This window comes from Podarcis bocagei (assembly GCF_964188305.1).
Source record: "Podarcis bocagei genome assembly, chromosome: 13".
Taxonomy (NCBI): Eukaryota; Metazoa; Chordata; class Lepidosauria; order Squamata; family Lacertidae; genus Podarcis; species Podarcis bocagei.
The window spans coordinates 52879768-52899120 of NC_138138.1; the positions used below are offsets into that span (position 1 = coordinate 52879768).

Below are 19353 nucleotides of genomic sequence, written 5' to 3' on the forward strand. Positions count from 1 at the left end.
ACTTCCGTTGTGAGAAGTTATTCACTCTGCTGATAAGAGCGTGCTCAGCTTCTGAAGGCTTTGAGGCTCGAGTTGCTGATTGATGCTGGTCCGAGAACAGGAGTTCGCCCGGCTGCCGGCCGGTGGCTGGAGCCAGCTGGGGGCCTGCCACATGCCCCCGCCTCCCTGGACACAGCCCAACAATCTGCTTGGCTGAGGTGAGAACACGATGCTGGACCTAGATGAGTCTTTCATCTGACCGATCATGTGCTCTTCCTTCCTTACTAAGTTTCGCTAGTTGCAAAAACAACCAGTTTTCCAACTTGTGCACCAGTTGCTCTTATCTTTGGCCGCTTTCCCTCTGTATTTCTTGTTGTTGTTGTTGTTTAGTCATGTCCAACTCTTTGTGACCCCCTGGACCAGAGCACGCCAGGCCCTCCTGTCTTCCACTGCCTCCCGCAGTTTGGTCAAACTCATGCTGGTAGCTTTGAGAACACTGTCCCACCATCTCGTCCTCCGTCGTCCCCTTCTCCTTGTGCCATCCATCTTTCCCAACATCAGGGTCTCTTCCAGGGTCTTCTCTTCTCATGAGGAGGCCAAAGTCTTGGAGCCTCAGCTTCAGGATCTGTCCTTCCAGTGAGCACTCAGGGCTGATTTCCTTCAGAATGGAGAGGTTTGATCTTCTTGCAGTCCATGGGAGTCTCAAGAGTCTCCTCCAGCACCAGAATTCAAAAGCATCCATTCTTTGGCGATCAGCCTTCTTGATGGTCCAGCTCTCACTTCCATACATCACTACTGGGAAAACCATAGCTTTAACTATACGGACCTTTGTTGGCAAGGTGATGTCTCTGCTTTTTAAGATGCTGTCTAGGTTTGTCATTATTTCTATATTTCTATCATTGTATTTCTAGGGAGTGACTAATAAACATGTCCCTTTCGAGCTTGCCTAACCATTACAGAATCACAGAATTGGAAGGGGCCTGAGGGTCATGCTGCCCAACTCTCTTCAATGCAGGATTCTCAACAAAAGCACCCATGACAGATGGCCATCCATTAATATATCTTGTGCCCCAAATATTTGGTTTTGTTGAGTTGTGGAAGTACTGTGACTATTTGGGATTCACTCTGAATTACATTTTTGAGGAGATGTATACAAATGTCCCCATTTTCCTAGCAATCAGAGTGTCTTGGGTTACTCATGTTTCAAATGTGGCTTTAGCTCAGGCTTGGCTCAATGGGGTGGTGGCCCCCAGATGTTTTGGACTACAATTCCCATCAGCCCTGGCAACATATGATCATGTCACGGATGCTTAAGTTGAGATTCCTGCATAGCAGGGGATTAGACTAGATGACCGTGGGGGCTCTCTTCTAACTCTCCAATTCTATGGCTCTCTGTTGGCTGGGGCTGATGGGAGTTTTGTTCCAAAACATCTGGACGCCACCCTGTGCTTACAGTAGGGAGTAGAATTATTGTGACCGCAAAGCGGCAAGCAGGAGACTCAGAGCAATGTTGGGCGTCTGCTTGAATCCAAGCTTGTGGCTATGGAACAAACTAGAGTCTCTTGGGATTGGCTCAGGTTGTGTATATAGTATGTGTAAATAGACCATATATCATAAAGATAAACCATATATCATAAAGACACCACAGTCTTTGCTGTGCCTCATTCCCAAAAGGGAACACAAACCCTGGCGAGTATCTGGAACCCCTAAAACCTCACACCACTCAGAGATTGGGGTGGCGTGCAACACTGGTGTCAGAAGTGCGATCTGTGTTTCCTGGAGGAGGGCCTGTGAGTGAGGCATGACTGAGCTGAAACGAGGGGAGGAATAGCAATAATCCCTGAGCGGCTTAGACAAATGGAGCAGCAGGAGAACCGGCAGTTCAGTGAAATGAAGCAGAGTGTGTGAGGAGCCTCATTAGAGAAAAAAGCGTGACTCTGTGCGAGGTGAGGGCCCTGCTAGAAGACGGTGCTAACTGTATGGCATAGGATACTGGGGCTGATGGGAGTTGTAGTCCAAAAGATCTAACAGGCGACTGGTTTGTGAAGTGTAACCTGCAACACCCACCGCAAAGCGACTCACTGCGCTGAGGCTGATATTCACTGCATCTACGCGAATCACACTTATCAGAATGTGCACCCAAATATATGCAAATGTAATACGGTAACAAATATCGGAAGAGCGGCGTGAAATGGATTCACCACCCGCAGAGCTTATATAGCGACGCTGTTCTCGATCTCAGGCGGGTACAGGTACTCATAGCCAGAAGGGATCAGTTTGGAGACAGACTCGTTCCTTTCCTCAATTTCCTGGGAGATCCTGCGCAGGTCCTGCTGAAAGGCCTCAATGAGACCCTTTGGGGCATCCTCTGTGAAATGCTCCTCAGGGTATTTCCCCAAGCGTACCTGTCAAAAAGAGGGAAAGTATCTGGCTAAGCAAGAATAGCAGCCCCCAAGAGGCAGTATACAATGGAGTTCCAGGGTGGGGTTGCCAGGTCAGGGTCATCCCAGACCCTGAGATTTGAAGGCCCCTGGTGATGTCACAGGGCAGGCCCTGGAGATGGAGGTTAATTGGGAGAGGGGAGAAGAAGAGAGCAGAAACCACCCCCACCCTTGCAACCGGTTCCTGCCAGGCTGTAGCTTGCAGACTGCATGCACAGTCTTCGTAATATTTTCACTGTTATTATAAAAGGCACTCTTCATCTTTTAACCACAGAACTGTAGGGCTGGAAGTCACCTGAGGGTCATCTTGTTGAATGGTCTCTTTAAATGTGAAAGTTCATTATTGTTCCACAAGATGTGTACAGTGGTGTCTCGCAAGACGAAATTAATTCGTTCCGCAAGTTTTTTCTTCTTGCGAGTTTTTCGTCTTGCGAAGCATGGTTTCCCATAGGAATGCATTGAAAATCAATCAATGCGTTCCTATGGAGACCGTCCGGGGACAGAGGGGAAGCGCGCGCACCTTGAAGCAAGGGGCGGAGGGGAGAAGATCGCTTCTCCCCGTTGCCGCCCCTTGGTTCAAAAGGGGTCCGGGGAGAGAGGGGAAGGCGCTGTCCCCGGAGATTGCGGGGCTGGCCACGGGGAGAAGCGATCTTCTCCCCGCCACCCCTTGCTTCAAAAGAGGTCTGGGGACAGCGGGGAAGACGCGCTGGGCTTCCCCGCTATCCCCGGAGCTTGCGGGGCAAGCTTCGTTTTGCGAAGCAAGCCCATAGGGAAATGCGTCTTGCGAAGTGGCTAAGAAAACGAAAAACTCCTTCGTCTAGCGAGTTTTTCGTCTTCCAAGGCGTTCGTCTTGCGGGACACCACTGTATTTCTTTAAGGGCCAGAGCAAATAACGTGACCTAGTTTTACAGCTATGAATCAGTATAGCAGGTGCTGTTAAGTTGTGTTAATTAAGCTGTGTCAGCAATTGGGTATAGTATATAAAGAGCAGCACCTAGCTCTCCCAGTGCCCTGGGGATTGGGTCATGCTTATTGATATATTATAATTAATGTAAAAGGAGTTTTTGTTTTTGTTATTAAAACCTAGCTAAAGTTCTTTTGTGTTCCTTGTAATGTGTGGTCTCCCCATCAATATTTCTGCAGCACAACTAATCTGCAAATAGCCAACGCATCTATCCCAACCCCTGGAAATGCAGGAATCTCAGCCCAAGCATCCATGGCAGACGGCCACCCACTCACCATATCTGGAGATTTGGAACTGAGCAACCACAGCGTGCTCAGGATAGTGCAGGTGGTGTTGATGGCCGGGATGGTGTCTAGGTAGCCCTCCAAGTTTGCCGCCCCCTTGGTCTGAGGCGGCGGCTTCCTCATGGACGGGGGGAAGTTGGGCATCCACGCCCCCAAATCAAACTGCGAATAAAAGCAACCGCCCCCCAAGGATTAAGAATGCAAAGAGGTGGGCTACGCAATCAAGGGGCATACAAATTTGTGAAATAAAGATAAATACATGTGAAACTTCGGAAATTAGTGGACCAACACCAGCTGACGACATGGCTCCCCAAATCAACACAGACTGTGGAAACTTCACATTGGGCTTCAAGCATCTGGCATTGTGTGCCTCTCCATTCTTCCTCCAGACTCTGGGTCCTTGGTTTCCAAATGAGATGCAAAAGTTGCTCTCATCAGAAAAGAGATTTGGGGAGCCATGTCATCAGCTGGTGTTGGTCCACTGTGCTCCGTTAAGTCCAGGGTCAACGCAGCCGTCTACCAGGAGATTTTGGAGCACTTCATGCTTCCTTCAGCAGACGAGCTTTATGGGGATGCTGATTTCATTTTCCAGCAGGACTTTGTCACCTGCCAACACTGCCAAAAGTACAAAAACCTAGTTCAGTGCCCATGGGATTACTGTGCTTGATTGGCCAGCAAACTCGCCTGACCTGAACCCCATAGAGAATCTATGGGGCATTGCCAAGAGAAAGATGAGAGACATGAGACTGAGCAATGCAGAAGAGCTGGAGGCTGCTATTGAAGCATCCTGGTCTTCCATAACACCTCAGCAGTGCCACAGGCTGATAGCATCCATGCCACGCCGCATTGAGGCAGTAATTGATGCAAAAGGGGCCCAAGCCAAGTACCGAGTACATATGCATGCTTCTACTTCTCAGAGGTCCAATATTTGCAGTCCTTGTTTTGCTGATTTCATGTAATATTCTAATTTTCTGAGATTGTTAATTTGGGGTTTTCATCAGCTGTACGCCATAAACATCACAATTACACCAAATAAAGGCTTGACATATCTCGCTTTGCATGTCATGAGTCTATCTCATATATTAGTTTCACCTTTTAAGTTGAATTACTGAAATAAATGAACTTTTCCATGATATTCTAATTTTCCGAGTTTCACCTGTGTGAAAGCTCTGCTCCATCAGAAATCTTGTTGGAAGTTTCAGGAGAAAGAAAAGACCTCACCACACGTCACATTGTTAAACTGTGGAATTCGCTCCTGCAGGAGGCAACGAAGGCTGCCAATCTTGACAGCTTTGAACGAGGATCAGACAAATTTATGGGCTATTGATGGCTTCGGGCCGAAACAGCTAAGCTTTTCTCTTTTGGCCCATTGACACCATAAAAGTAAACTGGTTCAACAATCATTTTAGCTCCCCAGAGAACCATTAGAGTTGTCTTCAGAGTGGGGCAGCTTGGGATCTTTCCCCAGGACATAGCTGTCAACTTTTCCCTTTTCTTGCAAAGAATCCTGTTCGGAAAAAGAGAATTTCCCTTAAAAAGGGGGAAACGTTGACAGCTACGTCCCAGGATTCTTTGGGGCAAGCCATGACAGTTAAAACTATTATAAAACCCAACATAGGTTTGTAGCCAGGCCTACTTAGTCCACCTCACGATGTCTACCTGCCTGGAGGTGAATATGAGAAAGCACCCCTCTCCTACCTGCCCACTGTTGACGGCAGAGTGCTGGGCCGAACTGGTATAAATCGCCATCGTGAAGAACTTCTTGACCTCTTTCACAGTTTTGAATGCGGAAGGGATGCCTGCGAAGAGGAAGAGGAAAGCTAAATCCACAACAGTTATTAATCAGGAGCGAGTCCTTTCAATAAGGAGGGGTGCAATATATGGGCAGGCACACGTATTGTGTTGCCATATGCAAATCTCGTTAGATTTGATTTCTTTCGAAAACTATGTAGTCCTCATGATGCTGAAGATCAGCTTTAAAATAGTGAGCATCTATTAATGGTTCCATACCGTCCAACATTTCAAGGATAAATTCCAGGACACAGTTTTCCAGGACACCATCAACCCATTTTTTCTCACAAGGCAATGGCGGCCATTTTGAACTTTGTAATCTTGCATGATTTCATGCCACAACCCCCCCCCCCCAAAAAAAACCAGCGCTTTCCCGAGGCATGGCACCCAAAAATGCATGTTTTGGGGTGCTGCACAAGATTGCGGCCCTCAAAAACGCTTTTGGGGGGGGTCGCAGTACAGAAACATGCGAAATCATGGTATCCAAAATGGTCACCATTCTCTCGTGAGAAATAACAGAGTGTTGTGGGTTTCCTGGGACACTTGCAGGGTATGTGGTACTGGCCCTTTCAGGACCTTAGAAACTTCCAAGAGTCAGTTGGCAGATATTTTCACTTTCCATTTTATGGAGACTATTCACCTGTTTGACCTATTGACCATATACCTCAGTCCCATGTGACTTAGAGTTCAATGAACAGCATTAAGGTACACTGAGGAGCATGGCATGCATGGTTACTTTTATAACCATTGGTGGACTCTTAACCCCCTCCCTCTGTTCATTGCTATTGGATATCCCTTAATTTTATGAGGGCTGGGCAATACCAGAGGACTCTTGTTGCAGGAAGCCTTTTGTGAAGACGTCGTGTATCCAGGACTGCAGCTCAAAATCATCCTGCACAGAGCGGTCGTCTTTGTAATACAAGTCGACAATGCCAGAGACAAATCTACAGGAAAGAGTCAAAGAAAGGGGAAATAAGAGACTGCTCAGCTTGCAGAATGTGGACCTCCTCATGGACCACTTGGTACTCCACCCACAGAAAAAGGAGATTGTGGGATGCTAAGTCTCCTCCACATCCAGCACAATAATAATAATAATAATAATAATAATAATAATAATAATAATAATAAGGCTGTAAAATAGAAATAGAGGAGAGAACTGGATCAAGGGGTTGTAGCCATTCTGAGCTACAACTACAGATGCAAAATTCCCTTTATTTTGTCAATGGAGAGCTCCTAGGAATTAGTTGTTGATTTATTTATACACTACCCATCCACTCTGGGCAGCTTCCAACAGAATATATTAAAAACACGACAAAACATCAAACATTAAAAACTTCCCTGAACAGGGCTGCCTTCAGATGTCTTCTAAAAGTCAGAGAGCTGTTTATTTCCTTGACATCTGATGGGAGGGCGCCACCACCGAGAAGGCCCTCTGCCTGGTTCCCTGAAACCTCGCTTCTCGCAGGGAGAGAACTACCAGAAGGCCCTCAGCGCTGGACCTCAGTGTCCGGGCAGAACGATGTTCCACCACCTGAGTTGGAGCCCCCCAACCCCCCCTTTGTATTCCTGCACACAGATGCAAACACACACACACCACGTCCACATCCTTGAATTTTGCTCCAGGCAAAATGGAGACCGGCACAGTCCCACCCACGCCCTCCCCTGACCTCTCCACGGCTGCCCAGATTTTCAGGCCGTCCTCCTTGTAGTAATAATTGGGCAACGAAGACACCCCGCGAGCTTCCAGGTCTTCTGAGAGGCAGAGGGAGGAGTAGGTCATGGTCTTCAAGTCCCTTTGCAGCAGCTCAACCAAGCCCTGGAGTCCAACGCCAGTTGCCTGGAGACATGGGGTGGGGGAAAGGGAGTCACAACCTGGAAGGAGAATGTCTAGGAGCAGCAAAACCTGATTCTTCTCAGGCGGGGTAGCGAGACCCCAGGGCAGCTTACCTTGTCGAAGACGCCATCCTTTGAAATGAGGCGGTCCCGGGCCAAGGCATTGATGTGGAGGGTGTAGCGGGTGTGGGGGATCAGGAGCTGTAGAAGACGGGAGAGGGCGGCTTTGTTAATGGCTTGAAAAAAGAGATAAAGCGACCCCTGATCATTAGGTCCAGTCGTGACCAACTCTGGGGTTGTGGCGTTCATCTCACTTTATTGGCCAAGGGAGCCAGCGTACAGCTTCCGGGTCATGTGGCCAGCAGGACTAAGCCGCTTCTGGCGAACCAGAGCAGCGCACGGAAACACCATCTACCTTCCTGCCAGAGTGGTACCTATTTATCTACTTGCACTTTGACGTGCTTTCGAACTGCTAGGTTGGCAGGAGCAGGGACCGAGCAATGGGAGCTCACCCCGTCGTGGGGATTCGAACCGCCGACCTTCTGATCAGCAAGTCCTAGGCTCTGTGGTTTAACCCACAGCGCCACCCACGTCCCTCCTTTGTTAATGGCTTAATGTACATCAAAATGGGCAGTGAGTCTATAATGTGCCAGTATTGTATGCTGTGAAGCATGGCTTGAAATTTTGAAGTACCGACCAGAGAAGAGTGCCAGACCAAGCTGACAGAATGGCAAGATTGACGGGAAAGATCAGAAATCAGGACGGCCAAATATTTGTGAAAGACTGGGATAACTTTTAAACGTACAGTCATACCTCATGTTACATTTCTTCAGGTTGAGCGTTTTCAGGTTGCGTCCCACGGCAACCCGGACGTACTGGAAAGGGTTACTTCCTGGCATGCATATCTTTGGTATGATAAAGTTAACAGTGCCTTTAAAAATCACATTGTTAGAAAAGCATTATTTAATGTTTGGATAAGATATAAAGATCTATTGGAAAATAAAACCCCTAGATGGGTGTCACCAGTGGAGGCTAAAGCAGTGAAGAAACTCAATATGGAGGTCGGATGGCCGAAGTATTGGGAAATCTTAGAACAGGATGGAGATAAATTCAAACTACAAAGTCAGGAGAAATTGAAGCATAAAGTAGAAAATTGGTTCCAATATCGCCAAATAATGGAATTTTTTAAACAGGATAGGAAAATCGGTTTCCAGGTGGAAAAATCAAAACTAGAGACCGAATTGTTAGAACCCAATACTAAGAATTTATCTAGAATGTACAACTTGTTGTTGAAATGGAACACACAGGATGAAACAGTTAAATCGGCTATGATTAAGTGGGCTCAGGATGTTGGACATAACATTATGTCAGCTGACTGGGAATGGTTATGGAACACCGGTATTAAATTTACGGCATGTAATGCCTTAAAGGAAAACATTATGAAAATGGTTTACAGGTGGTACATGACCCCAGTCAAACTGGCAAAAATCTATCATTTGCCCGACAATAAATGTTGGAAGTGTAAAGAGACTGAAGGTACTTTCTATCACCTTTGGTGGACATGCCCGAAGATAAAGGCCTTCTGGGAAATGATCTATAATGAAATGAAAAAGGTACTTAAATGTACCTTTTCTAAAAAACCAGAGGCCTTCCTCTTGGGCATTGTCGGCCAATTGGTGACAAAGAAAGATAGAACTTTCTTCATGTATGCCACAACAGCAGCAAGAATACTTATCGCAAAGTATTGGAAGACACAAGATTTACCCACTTTGGAAGAATGGCAGATGAAAGTGATGGACTATATGACACTGGCCGAGATGACAGGCAGAATCCGTGATCAACGAAAAGAGACGGTGGAAGAAGAATGGAGAAAATTTAAAAGTTATCTTAAGGACTACTATAAACTTAATGAATGCTAAAATGTTGTGGTTTCCAGAAGCAAAAGGGTACAGGGATATAAGGCTAGACTATAAAAGAGGACTAAGATGACAGAGATTAGAAAGTAACAACTGGGAGATGCTAGTTGAATTATGGACATTGGGATGCAGAGAGGGGGGGTATGGGGAAGTTCAAGAAAAGAGGTTTATGAAAATATGTTTGAAACTATTCATGTATGTCTGTCACTTTTTGTGTTTGTTTGTTTTTCTTAAAAATGTTGTAAAACCAATAAAAATTTTATAAAAAAAAAAAGGAAAGGGTTACTTCCGGGTTTCTCCCGGAATGATGTCACACGCATGCGCAGAAGCGGTAAATTGTGACCCGCACACTCGCAGACGCGCAGGCGCGGGTTGCGTTCCTTTCAGGTTGCGAACGGGCCTCCAGAACGGATCCCATTTGCAACCATAGGTACCACTGTAAACAGTTGAAATCATTGGCAGGAATACAATGACACTACTAAAGTAACATGAACTCTGGATACTAGGGATATACAGTGGTACCTCAGGTTAAGTACTTCGTTCCAGAGGTCCGTACTTAACCTGAAACTGTTCTTAACCTGAAGCACCACTTTAGCTAATGAGGCCTCCCGCTGCCGCCACGCCACGCCACCGGAGCACGATTTCTGTTCTCATCCTGAAGCAAAGTTCTTAACCTGAAGAACTATTTCTGAGTTAGCGGAGTCTGTAACCTGAAGCATATGTAACCTGAAGCATATATAACCCGAGGTACCACTGTAGATGTGCACAGATTAGCATATGCGTAGACCTGGATTACTGTCTCTTTCATGTGATTCTGGGCTGATCACCTCCGTCTAGACGGAGCCAGCAGAGTTAAATAACATAGCCCCGTTAATGATTAATCTGGTAGGCTCTTCTTCAACACCAATCGAAATTTTCTTTTTTAAAAATAGGTTTTAAAATTAAAGTAATTTTTTAAAAAAATTGTCCAGTAGCACCTTAGAGACCAACTAAGTTTGTTCTGGGTATTGCTACTGGACAAGTTTTTAATTTTTTAATTTATTTCGACTGTGTCAGACCAACATGGCTACCTACCTGAATCTTTTTAAAATTAGTTTTACATAGAGATTATACACCACAAGCATAACAATTCCAATTTTCAAAGAGGGCCATATTTGTCTTAGAGTATTCAAATGAAACTTTAACACATGATAAGAGCCTGTGGTGTTTTCAGGACAAGTTATTTGTTGTTTACTGTAGTAATAATTGTTTTCTCAAAATTTATCTTCTGTACCATGAAAATAAATAAAAGCATTATTAAAAAAAATGTGAGCATCCATCTTGGGTGCCGTACTCTCTTTGTTCTAAGCTACTGAAGAGAATGGATGTGCTTCCTTTCTGTCTCCAGTGCAGTCTCTTAGGTGGGTCCGGTCCCAAGTTCCACCAGGCTCAAGGAAACGGAATTGGCAGCCTCACCTTATAGAGCGGGTGGCACATGGGGAGGTGGCGCAGGGTGGCGATGGTGAACACCTCCGCCAGCAGGTGGGTCCGGAGCAGGTGGGTGAGGACCTGGTGCACCTGGAAGTCAGCGTTTCGCACCCAGGTCTTGGCCAGGATCCAGTCCCATTCGGGGTCACTCGGCAAGAAGATGGGAGCCTTTGGGCCAGGGGTCTGGCTGAGCTGTGGGAGGTGGCAGAATACAACATTGGCTCCATTAATTCCTACTCTCTGTTTCCTATTTCTTGGACAGTCTCTGTTAGGTTGTGGGTGAACACTCTTGTTTATTCAGAGGCCAGAACAGAACTGAGCTGAAGGGCTCAGTCAGCCTGCTTATATAGAGCTCCAGTACAACGTTACTGTAGAAACTTTCTAAAACTATCCAATCACTGAACGTCACTTTCGATCCTTCATTTGCATAACTATCTACAGTATCCCCCTGCTGGCCCAGGGTGAGAACTTTAGTACATAACAGTCTCTTATCTGTAAGAGGACCTATACCATGACTGCAGAGGTTCCTCAGGAGTCTTTGGTGAGATTCTTCATCAAAAGCTTTTTGATAAATCTGGTTACAATAAATTGTAAGTTCTCTGCCCTGCTTATCAGGCTCTGGGATGCTGTCACGAGATCGGGAGAGCATCCCAGAATCCAGTAAGCAAGGCAGAGAAATTGACAGCTCTTTCCATGCCAGGAAAACAAAGCACAAAATGAGCATCACAGCTCTTTGCGTTGCATGCCATTAATTTGTAGGATTTCAAACGGCCATCTTTCAATCATATAAGTGCCGCCAGCAGCAGGTCAGCAATAAGTCACACAATGTCAGCGAAATGAACTCTTCATTCAAAGAAGTGAACAGCTGAGAAGGCCAGGCCTAGTGAGCACAGCAACTATTCCTAGTAGATCTAGCCCAGGCATCCCCAACCTGCGGCCCTCCAGATGTTTTGGCCTACAACTCCCATGATCCCTAGCTAACAGGACCAGTGGTCAGGGATGATGGGAATTGTAGTCCCAAATATCTGGAGGGCCAAAGGTTGGTGATACTTGATCTGGCCCAATGAGCTTCCTGGGCCTTCCCACAGCTCCCTGTCTCCTCTTCCCCCAGGACCTTCCTAAGCAATCTGAGACTCCTTCGACTTGTCTCTCTTTGCTCCGCCCTTTTCATTCCTCCCCGTGTTCTGGGAGACCAGGCAGGGAAGGGAGCTGGAAAACCCCCTAGATTCTTCACCATCCTCATTTCTGTTTCGTGGCCCCCTTTCTTTTCACTCTTCTCTCCTGGCTGCGAGTCTAAACTGCTCTCTGCCGCAGCCTCTTCCTGCTCACTAAACCCTGTTGTCTCTTCAGCTTCCGACACCTTCTCCTCCTAGTCTGCTCCCTCTTCTGCCTCTGACCGCTCATTGTCGTCCCGCTACCACTCCCCAGGCACTGAGCCTTCTCCTCTCGGGGGCTCCCTGGCTGGTGCCTCCCACCGTTCCTTGGTACCTAGTCAGCCCATAACAGTAAGGTTGAAATCGTGCAAGTCGACTCTGCATTACCTAAGGTTGCAGAGTACTGTGGAGAACCACCAGAGGTCACCTTTGGTCCATGATGGAGCCACAGCCTCCCTTCCCCACTGCTGTCTCCCAAAGGCAGATCCGCAGCATCTTCTGAGCCCCCAGCCACCCCAACCTGTTACCTGGATGGCGAGGGGCATGAGCTGCCCCTGGGCTGTGAGATGCAGCAAGCACAGGGGGGCTGCTAGGTATTGCTGGCGGTTGTTATTGATTCCTGCAGAAAGCCCCTCCAGGATGCGGTAGTCAGCAATGAAGATGGACCCCTTCTGTTTGGGGGAAGAACACAAGCCTCGGTCACAGCTCCATCTGGTACGCAGGATGAGACCCTCCCTGCCTGCTGTCTGTCTTGTCAGAGTGGTGCATGCTCTGGTTATCTCCCGCTTGGACTACTGCCATGTGCTCTATGTGGGGCTACCTTTGAAGGTGACCCGGAAACTGCAACTAATCCAGAATGCGGCAGCTAGACTGGGGACTGGGAGTGGCCACCAGGACCACATAACACCAGTCCTGAAAGACCTATGTTGGCTCCCAGGACGTTTCCGAGCACAATTCAAAGTGTTGGTGCTGACCTTGTAAGCCCTAAATGGCCTCAAAGGCCCAGTAGACCTGAAGGAGCATCTCCACCCCCATCGTTCTGCCTGGATGCTGAGGTCCAGCTCTGAGGGCCTTCTGGCGGTTCCCTCCCTGCGAGAAGCCAAGTTACTGGGAACCAGGCAGAGGGCCTTCTTGGTAGTGGCGCCCGCCCTGTGGAACACCCTCCCATCAGACGTCAAGGAAATACAAAACTATCTGACTTTTAGAAGACAACTGAAGGCAGCCCTCTTTAGGGAAGTTTTGAATGTTTGATGTTTTATTGTGTTTTTAATATTCTGTTGGGAGCCACCCAGAGTGGCTGGGGAAACCCAGCCAGATGGGCAGGGTATTAATAATGTTGTTGTTTAGTCATTTAGTCGTGTCCGCCTCTTCGTGACCCCCTGGACCAGAGCACGCCTGGCACTCCTGTCTTCCACTCCCTCCCGCAGTTTGGTCAAACTCATGTTTGTAGCTTCGAGAACACTATCCAACCATCTCATCCTCTGTCGTCCCCTTCTCCTTGTGCCCTCCATCTTTCCCAACAAATAATAATAATAACAATAACAACAACAATAATATCAGCAGCAGCATCAAGGAGAGGTGTGCAGCTTGTGTGCCTCTTCTGGTGCAACAGCGTTTCCCCATCAGTCGAGCTGCAGAGCGTTTTCCCTCCTCACCTCCAGCTCCTTCTGCAGTGTGGTGGAGGCCCCAAGGGATGTGGCCACCATGTCCTGAGTCACAGGGAAGTTGGATGGAATCTCTGTGCATCTTTGGATCATTCTCGGGTTCAGACCGTTCAGGAACTGGTACCCAAAGAACGCGTCGTCCTTCCAGTGCTTCACGACATATCCTAGGAACAGAGGGAGCTGCCTTAGACCGCGGAGTCAAAACAAGCGAGAGCCTCAAAACACAAGAGCGTCAAGTCAGGGCTGAAGAGAAGGCCCTAAACGGCCTTGGTCCAGGATACCTGAAGGAGCGTCTCCACCTCCATCGTTCTACCCGGACACTGAGGTCCAGCTCCGAGGGCCTTCTGGCGGTTCCCTCCCTGTGAGAAGCCAAGTTACAGGGAACCAGGCAGAGGGCCTTCTCGGTGGTGGCACTCTCCCTGTGGAACATCCTCCCATCAGATGTCAAAGAGAACAACAACTACCAGACTTTTAGAAGACATCTGAAGGCAGCCCTGTTTAGGGGAGCTTTTAATGTTTGATGTATCACAGTATTTTAATATTCTTTTGGAAGCCGCCCAGAGTAGCTGGGGAAGCCCAGCCAGATGGGCGGGGTATAAATAATAAATTATTATTATTATTATTATTATTATTATTATTATTATTATTATTATTATTATTATTATTATTGTGTTGAGATTCCCCTGCATGGGGAGCATCTGCTATGGGAAGGGTCTCAGTTCCTCTCTTCCTGATCCCAGATAGCTTAGTCTACCTTTTTTGTGGGTCTGCCTCCAGGATGCAAAATTAATAGAAGAGTCCGATCTCCTGGTCAGTTACCGATCAATTTTATTTTATTTTTTAAAGGTGCATTCAGGTGTGTGTGTTTTGTTAGGGGTTTTTCTTTGGGGGGGGAAGGGGGCTGTACAGTTTTCCTTTCAGTGCCAGGCAGTGTGGTGTAGTGGTTAGAGCCACTCCCATCATCCATGATCACTGGCAATGCTGGCTAGGAATGATGGGAGTTGCAGTCCAACAACATAAACGGTTGAGAAAGGCCAGGTTGGAGTGTCTGACTAGGACTCGGGAGATCAGGGTTCGAATCCTCACTCAGGCCTGAAGCTCACAGAATAGCCTCAGGCCAGTTACTGCCTCACATTGCAACCTACATCAAGGGGTTGTTGGGGGATTAAATGAGGAGGGGGGAAAACTATATAAGCCACCTTTCAGTCCATGGAGAAAAAGGAGGGATATAAATGCAACCAGCCAATCAATTTCTTGTTCTCTTTTGCTGTCTACTAACCTGCCCTGTAGGGATGCGGGTGGCGCTGTGGGTTAAACCACAGAGCCTAGGACTTGCCAATCAGAAGGTCGGCGGTTCGAATCCCCACGACGGGGTGAGCTCCCGTTGCTCGGTCCCTGCTCCTGCCAACCTAGCAGTTCGAAAGCACGTCAAAGTGCAAGTAGATAAATAGGTACCACTCCGGCAGGAAGGTAAACAGCATTTCCGTGCGCTGCTCTGGTTCGCCAGAAGCGGTTTAGTCATGCTGGCCACATGACCCAGAAGCTGTATGCCGGCTCCCTCGGCCAATAAAGCGAGATGAGCGCTGCAACCCCAGAGTCGGCCACGACTGGGCCTAATGGTCAGGGGTCCCTTTACCTTTACCCTTAACCTGCCCCATATCGCCCAGCTGAAAGCCTCAAAGACTGGCCTGCTGCGTTGGATTGGTAATTATGACATTCAGTGATCTCATTTGCTCAATAACTTATAACTGTTTTGCAACTGGAGTGGGTTAGGAGGCGATTATGCAATTTTCCCAGCCTGATTGCTTTGCCAACTTCAGTTATTACTTCATACCATTAACTAGTTGCAAACTGTCTCAAATTGCTTTAAGTTGCTTCAAATTTCATTACAGGTACATTGCTTCATTATTTTACGGACTTTGCTTTATAGCCAACAAATTCCGCAAGCTTTCCTGACGCCATTAAGCTTTGGACGCCCACGAACCGAGCTACTCCCTGTTCCGCTGCTGAGCAAATTAAAAGCTTGACTGAAGGATCCCGTGAGCGTCAGCGCGTTGGCCAGGATTTGACGCTAACCTCAAATGGATCTCCACATGAGCCAAAGGAGGTTCGGGCACGTTAAATCAGTGGCAACCACTTTGGGGGCTTCACAGGTCCCATTCACAGTAGGATCCATTGTGTTACTAAATCAGGAAAGAGCCGGGGACCCAGATTTCTGGAAACCAACCGCCATCTCTAGGTAGCTGGAAACGAACTTCACACTGTGGGGGTCTATCAGAGGCTGCTTGCAGTGAGTTTTGAACAGGGCTACCATCTTACTGGACAAATCCGTCTCGGTGAACAAGAAGACTTTGTTGATATCTTCCAGCTTCTCCCAGGACTCTTGGCTAGTGGAGTACCCTCTCAGCTTGAGCTCTACCTGCCTGAAGAAGGGAACAAAGTGGGGATGAACGTCAAGGGCCGAGGATGAAATGTGCTCTTCCTTGTACTTTAAAGGTGCCGCATGAACAGGAAACAGCCCCCCCCCACTGCCGCCGCCAATATATTACAGTGGTACCTTGGTTCTCAAACTCAATCCGTTCCGGAAGTCCGTTCCAAAACCAAAGCGTTCCAAAACCAAGGCGCGCTTTCCCATAGAAAGTAATGCAAAACAGATTACTCTGTTCCAGACTTTTAAAAACAACCCCTGAGACAGCAATTTGACATGAATTTTACTATCTAACGAGACCATTGATCCATAAAATGAAAGCAATAAACAGTGTACTGCAGTCACACAATCAATCAATCAGTAGCTGAACTGGGTTTCACACAGTCACACACACACCCCAAAAAAGGAGCCACAAAAATGCAAAATGAATAGCGAAAACGGACAGCGTAACACTCAAAATGGAAGTGTGGCACTCAAATCGGAAGCATAACACTCAAAACAGAGCACATTTGGCTTCCGAAAAATGTTCGCAAACCAGAACACTTACTTCCAGGTTTGCAGTGTTTGAGTTCCAAGTTGTTTGAGAACCAAGGCGCAAGGTACCACTGTACTTACTGAAAGCATTTGCACACTGCAATAACAATACTATTTGGGCAGCTTCCAAAGCTAAAATACAACAGCGAATCAACCATCAATAGAAGCCAAGGCGAGAATTTCAGCAGCGGACAGTAAAACAGTGTGATACGATACAGAGAGCATCACTAAATGCAAGAAGCCATCATCTCCACCCCATGACATTCTCATGGAGGGAAGACATGGTGGATGAGCAATCTCACACGCTCTTTCTGAGACGGCCTGCCTGGCACCAGCCTTGTCTTCCTTTTGCCGCCACACAAAGACAGCTTTTGGCTGGGTAGCTCTGTCGGTTAGAGTATGGTGCCGATAATACTAAGGTTGCAGGTTCGATACCCATACGGGGCAGCTACATATTCCTCCATTGCAGGGGCTTCGAGTAGATGATCTTTGGGGTCCCTTCCAACTCTACAATTCTATTTTCCTTGGGATTTGGGCAGCGCAAATGATATGATACTGAAACGTTTCATCTGCTATCATATGTGTACATAATTTCATTATTATATTATTATTGCTTTACTTTGGTTGTCAGTCAGTTTGGGACTTTTTTTGGTATGTCCCACATAGTGGATTTCTGAGGGGGTATACTGAGACCTTTCCTGGGCATTGCAGGAGGTGCGAATGGCCAGAGCAACGTTGACTAGCGTTATTCCTCCTTGCAGAATTCTCCTTCCCCTTCTCTGCTTGTTATGGATTCAGTGGTCTGTGTTTGCCTGAGCTTGAGTCTGGACTAAGGATTCTGAGGCCCTGTGTTCTGATTCGATACATGTTGTCCAATCGCAGAACATTTCAGGATTTGGGCCTCTGCCATTGGCCCTCAAACTCTGATTCATGATTCGCAGCTTGGAAGTTTAGACAGCCAATCACGTTGGGAGTGGGAGTGGCCCAGGCCTTCAGAAATGTATATAAGCAGTTGCTTTGCCCCTGTTGACCAGTTCTGTTAGTTCAGTAAAGGTTCTTGCTGTTATCACTGTGCCTTGCCTCGTGGGAACCCACCTACACATCACTGCTTACCACAGACCCTGGGCTGGAACTGCCTGTGCGTAGCCCAGAAAGTGGTCTGCATCAAGGAACGTGATCTGCCACCAACATTGCGGCTTCTTTCCCCAAACTTACTGGGCTTTGGAGCGATTGGCAAAATCCGCCGCTTTGATGAAAGAAAACCTGATGTTTGTGTCCAGTTCCTGGGGGGATGCAACGTCCAGATGGAAAGGGACGCCCTCAGCAAACTTCTTCCACCTGTGCAGAAGGAAATCGGTATCACAATGTCATGGACTGGTTGCATAATATTCAACAAAGACACAAGACGTAACCGGCTGTACATTTGCAAAAAAATTCTTACTATTCATTGTATTAAATTACAGAATTCAACAGAAGTAGCTCATAAAGTCCAACGAAAAAAGTAGAAGATCCAGTGGAGCAGTTCATTTTCTAATCAGTTTATGCATAAGGTCCATATATGTGTAAGTGTTTATTCCACCCGTCTGTTCTTAGAGTCCAACAATCCACATGAAAGGTTGTTACAGTTCCACAGAATCCTTTCACAGAGTCTAAAGCAAGGATTTCCGGAATATTAGCCTTGTTTCGCCATCCTGGGCTTCATCAGTAGGTCAAACTCATATATGATATCACAGGACAGTGGATCTTATAGCACAGTAGTAGCTGCTGCCACCAAGAGAAGGCGGCTCAGAGCCCAAAGACTGCTGTTGGGAAGAAGAGATATCGGAAGCTGAAGAGGCAACAGGGCTTAGTGAGCGGGGAGAGTCTGTGTCAGACGGGAGTCCGGAATGAGAGGGAGAAGCTGAAGAAGGAGAGGTGGGAGGTCGAGAGGCAGAGGTGACTGAGGCTGGTGAAGAAGGCAGGGGGTCTCTCCCTCCTGCTGTGACCAGCTCCCCCCCCACTGGTCCCCCAGGACCAGGAAAGGTAGGAAGTGGGAGGACAAAAGGCGGGCACGCCAGCATAGTCTGTGATTGCTCAGGAAGGACCTGGAGGAGGAGGAGACTTAGGCAGCTGTGGGAAGGCGGGCACCTTCACAACTGCCTCATTGGGGCAAGACCTACTGAAAAGAATTGCTGTGCTCATTAGGCCTGGCACTCCTGAGCAGACCTAGCTTCTCCCAACAAAGAGTTAACTTCACTTAAAGGTAAAGGTAGCCCTGCCGGTACGGGCCAGTCTTGACAGACTCTAGGGTTGTGCGCTCATCTCACTCTAGAGGCCGGGAGCCAGCGCCGTCCGAAGACACTTCCGGGTCATGTGGCCAGCGTGATGAAGCTACTCTGGCAGGCCAGAGCAGCACACGGAAACGCCGTTTACCTTCCCGCTGGTAAGCGGTCCCTATTTATCTACTTGCACCCGGGGGTGCTTTCGAACTGCTAGGTTGGCAGGCGCTGGGACTGAGCAATGGGAGCGCACCCCGCCGCGGGGATTCGAACCACCGACCATGCGATCGGCAAGTCCTAGTCGCTGAGGTTTTACCAACAGCGCCACCCGCGTCCCCAAACTTCACTTACTCCTTGTGATTTATTGCTGGCTGGCTCCTGACACATAAGTGGAACCAGCAACAAAATGTTGCAGAGCGGGGTCATAGAATCATAGAATAGAATCATAGAATCATAGAGTTGGAAGAGACCACAAGGGCCTTCGAGTCCAACCCCCTGCCAAGCAGGAAACAGGGGGTCGGGGGGGGAGCGCCTGCTCATCCACACCTTCCTGCAGGAAAACTCCATTCCATTCATCATCTTCATCACCATCACCATCATTTATTATTTATACCCCATCCATCTGGCTGGGTTTCCCCAA

The 19353-nt window shown here is 47.7% G+C and overlaps 1 protein-coding gene and 2 long non-coding RNA genes across 3 annotated transcripts in view; 1 reads left to right on the forward strand and 2 right to left on the reverse strand.

Annotated features, from left to right (window-relative positions):
• Nucleotides 1-552: 552 nt before the first annotated feature.
• LOC308572324 lies at nucleotides 553-19054 on the forward strand. The gene is made up of 2 exons (XR_014001719.1): nucleotides 553-1561; nucleotides 18682-19054. It is a non-coding gene; the product is annotated as an uncharacterized lncRNA (long non-coding RNA).
• The window catches only part of LOC308572053 (hydroperoxide isomerase ALOXE3-like), a 34538-nt gene continuing 17293 nt past the window's right edge, over nucleotides 2109-19353 (reverse strand). The window contains exons 4-14 of the mRNA XM_081167872.1: nucleotides 17671-17793; nucleotides 15813-15916; nucleotides 13485-13657; nucleotides 12357-12500; nucleotides 10664-10867; nucleotides 7407-7493; nucleotides 7127-7296; nucleotides 6282-6403; nucleotides 5367-5467; nucleotides 3660-3830; nucleotides 2109-2384 (exon numbers count right to left, since the gene is read on the reverse strand). Coding sequence (XP_081023998.1) covers nucleotides 2193-2384; nucleotides 3660-3830; nucleotides 5367-5467; nucleotides 6282-6403; nucleotides 7127-7296; nucleotides 7407-7493; nucleotides 10664-10867; nucleotides 12357-12500; nucleotides 13485-13657; nucleotides 15813-15916; nucleotides 17671-17793 — 1591 coding nt within the window. The 3' untranslated portion in view covers nucleotides 2109-2192. The remainder of the gene's footprint in view (nucleotides 2385-3659; nucleotides 3831-5366; nucleotides 5468-6281; nucleotides 6404-7126; nucleotides 7297-7406; nucleotides 7494-10663; nucleotides 10868-12356; nucleotides 12501-13484; nucleotides 13658-15812; nucleotides 15917-17670; nucleotides 17794-19353) is intronic.
• On the reverse strand, nucleotides 14369-15563 carry LOC308572343. The gene is made up of 2 exons (XR_014001737.1): nucleotides 15143-15563; nucleotides 14369-14772 (listed from the first exon to the last, which is right to left on the reverse strand). It is a non-coding gene; the product is annotated as an uncharacterized lncRNA (long non-coding RNA).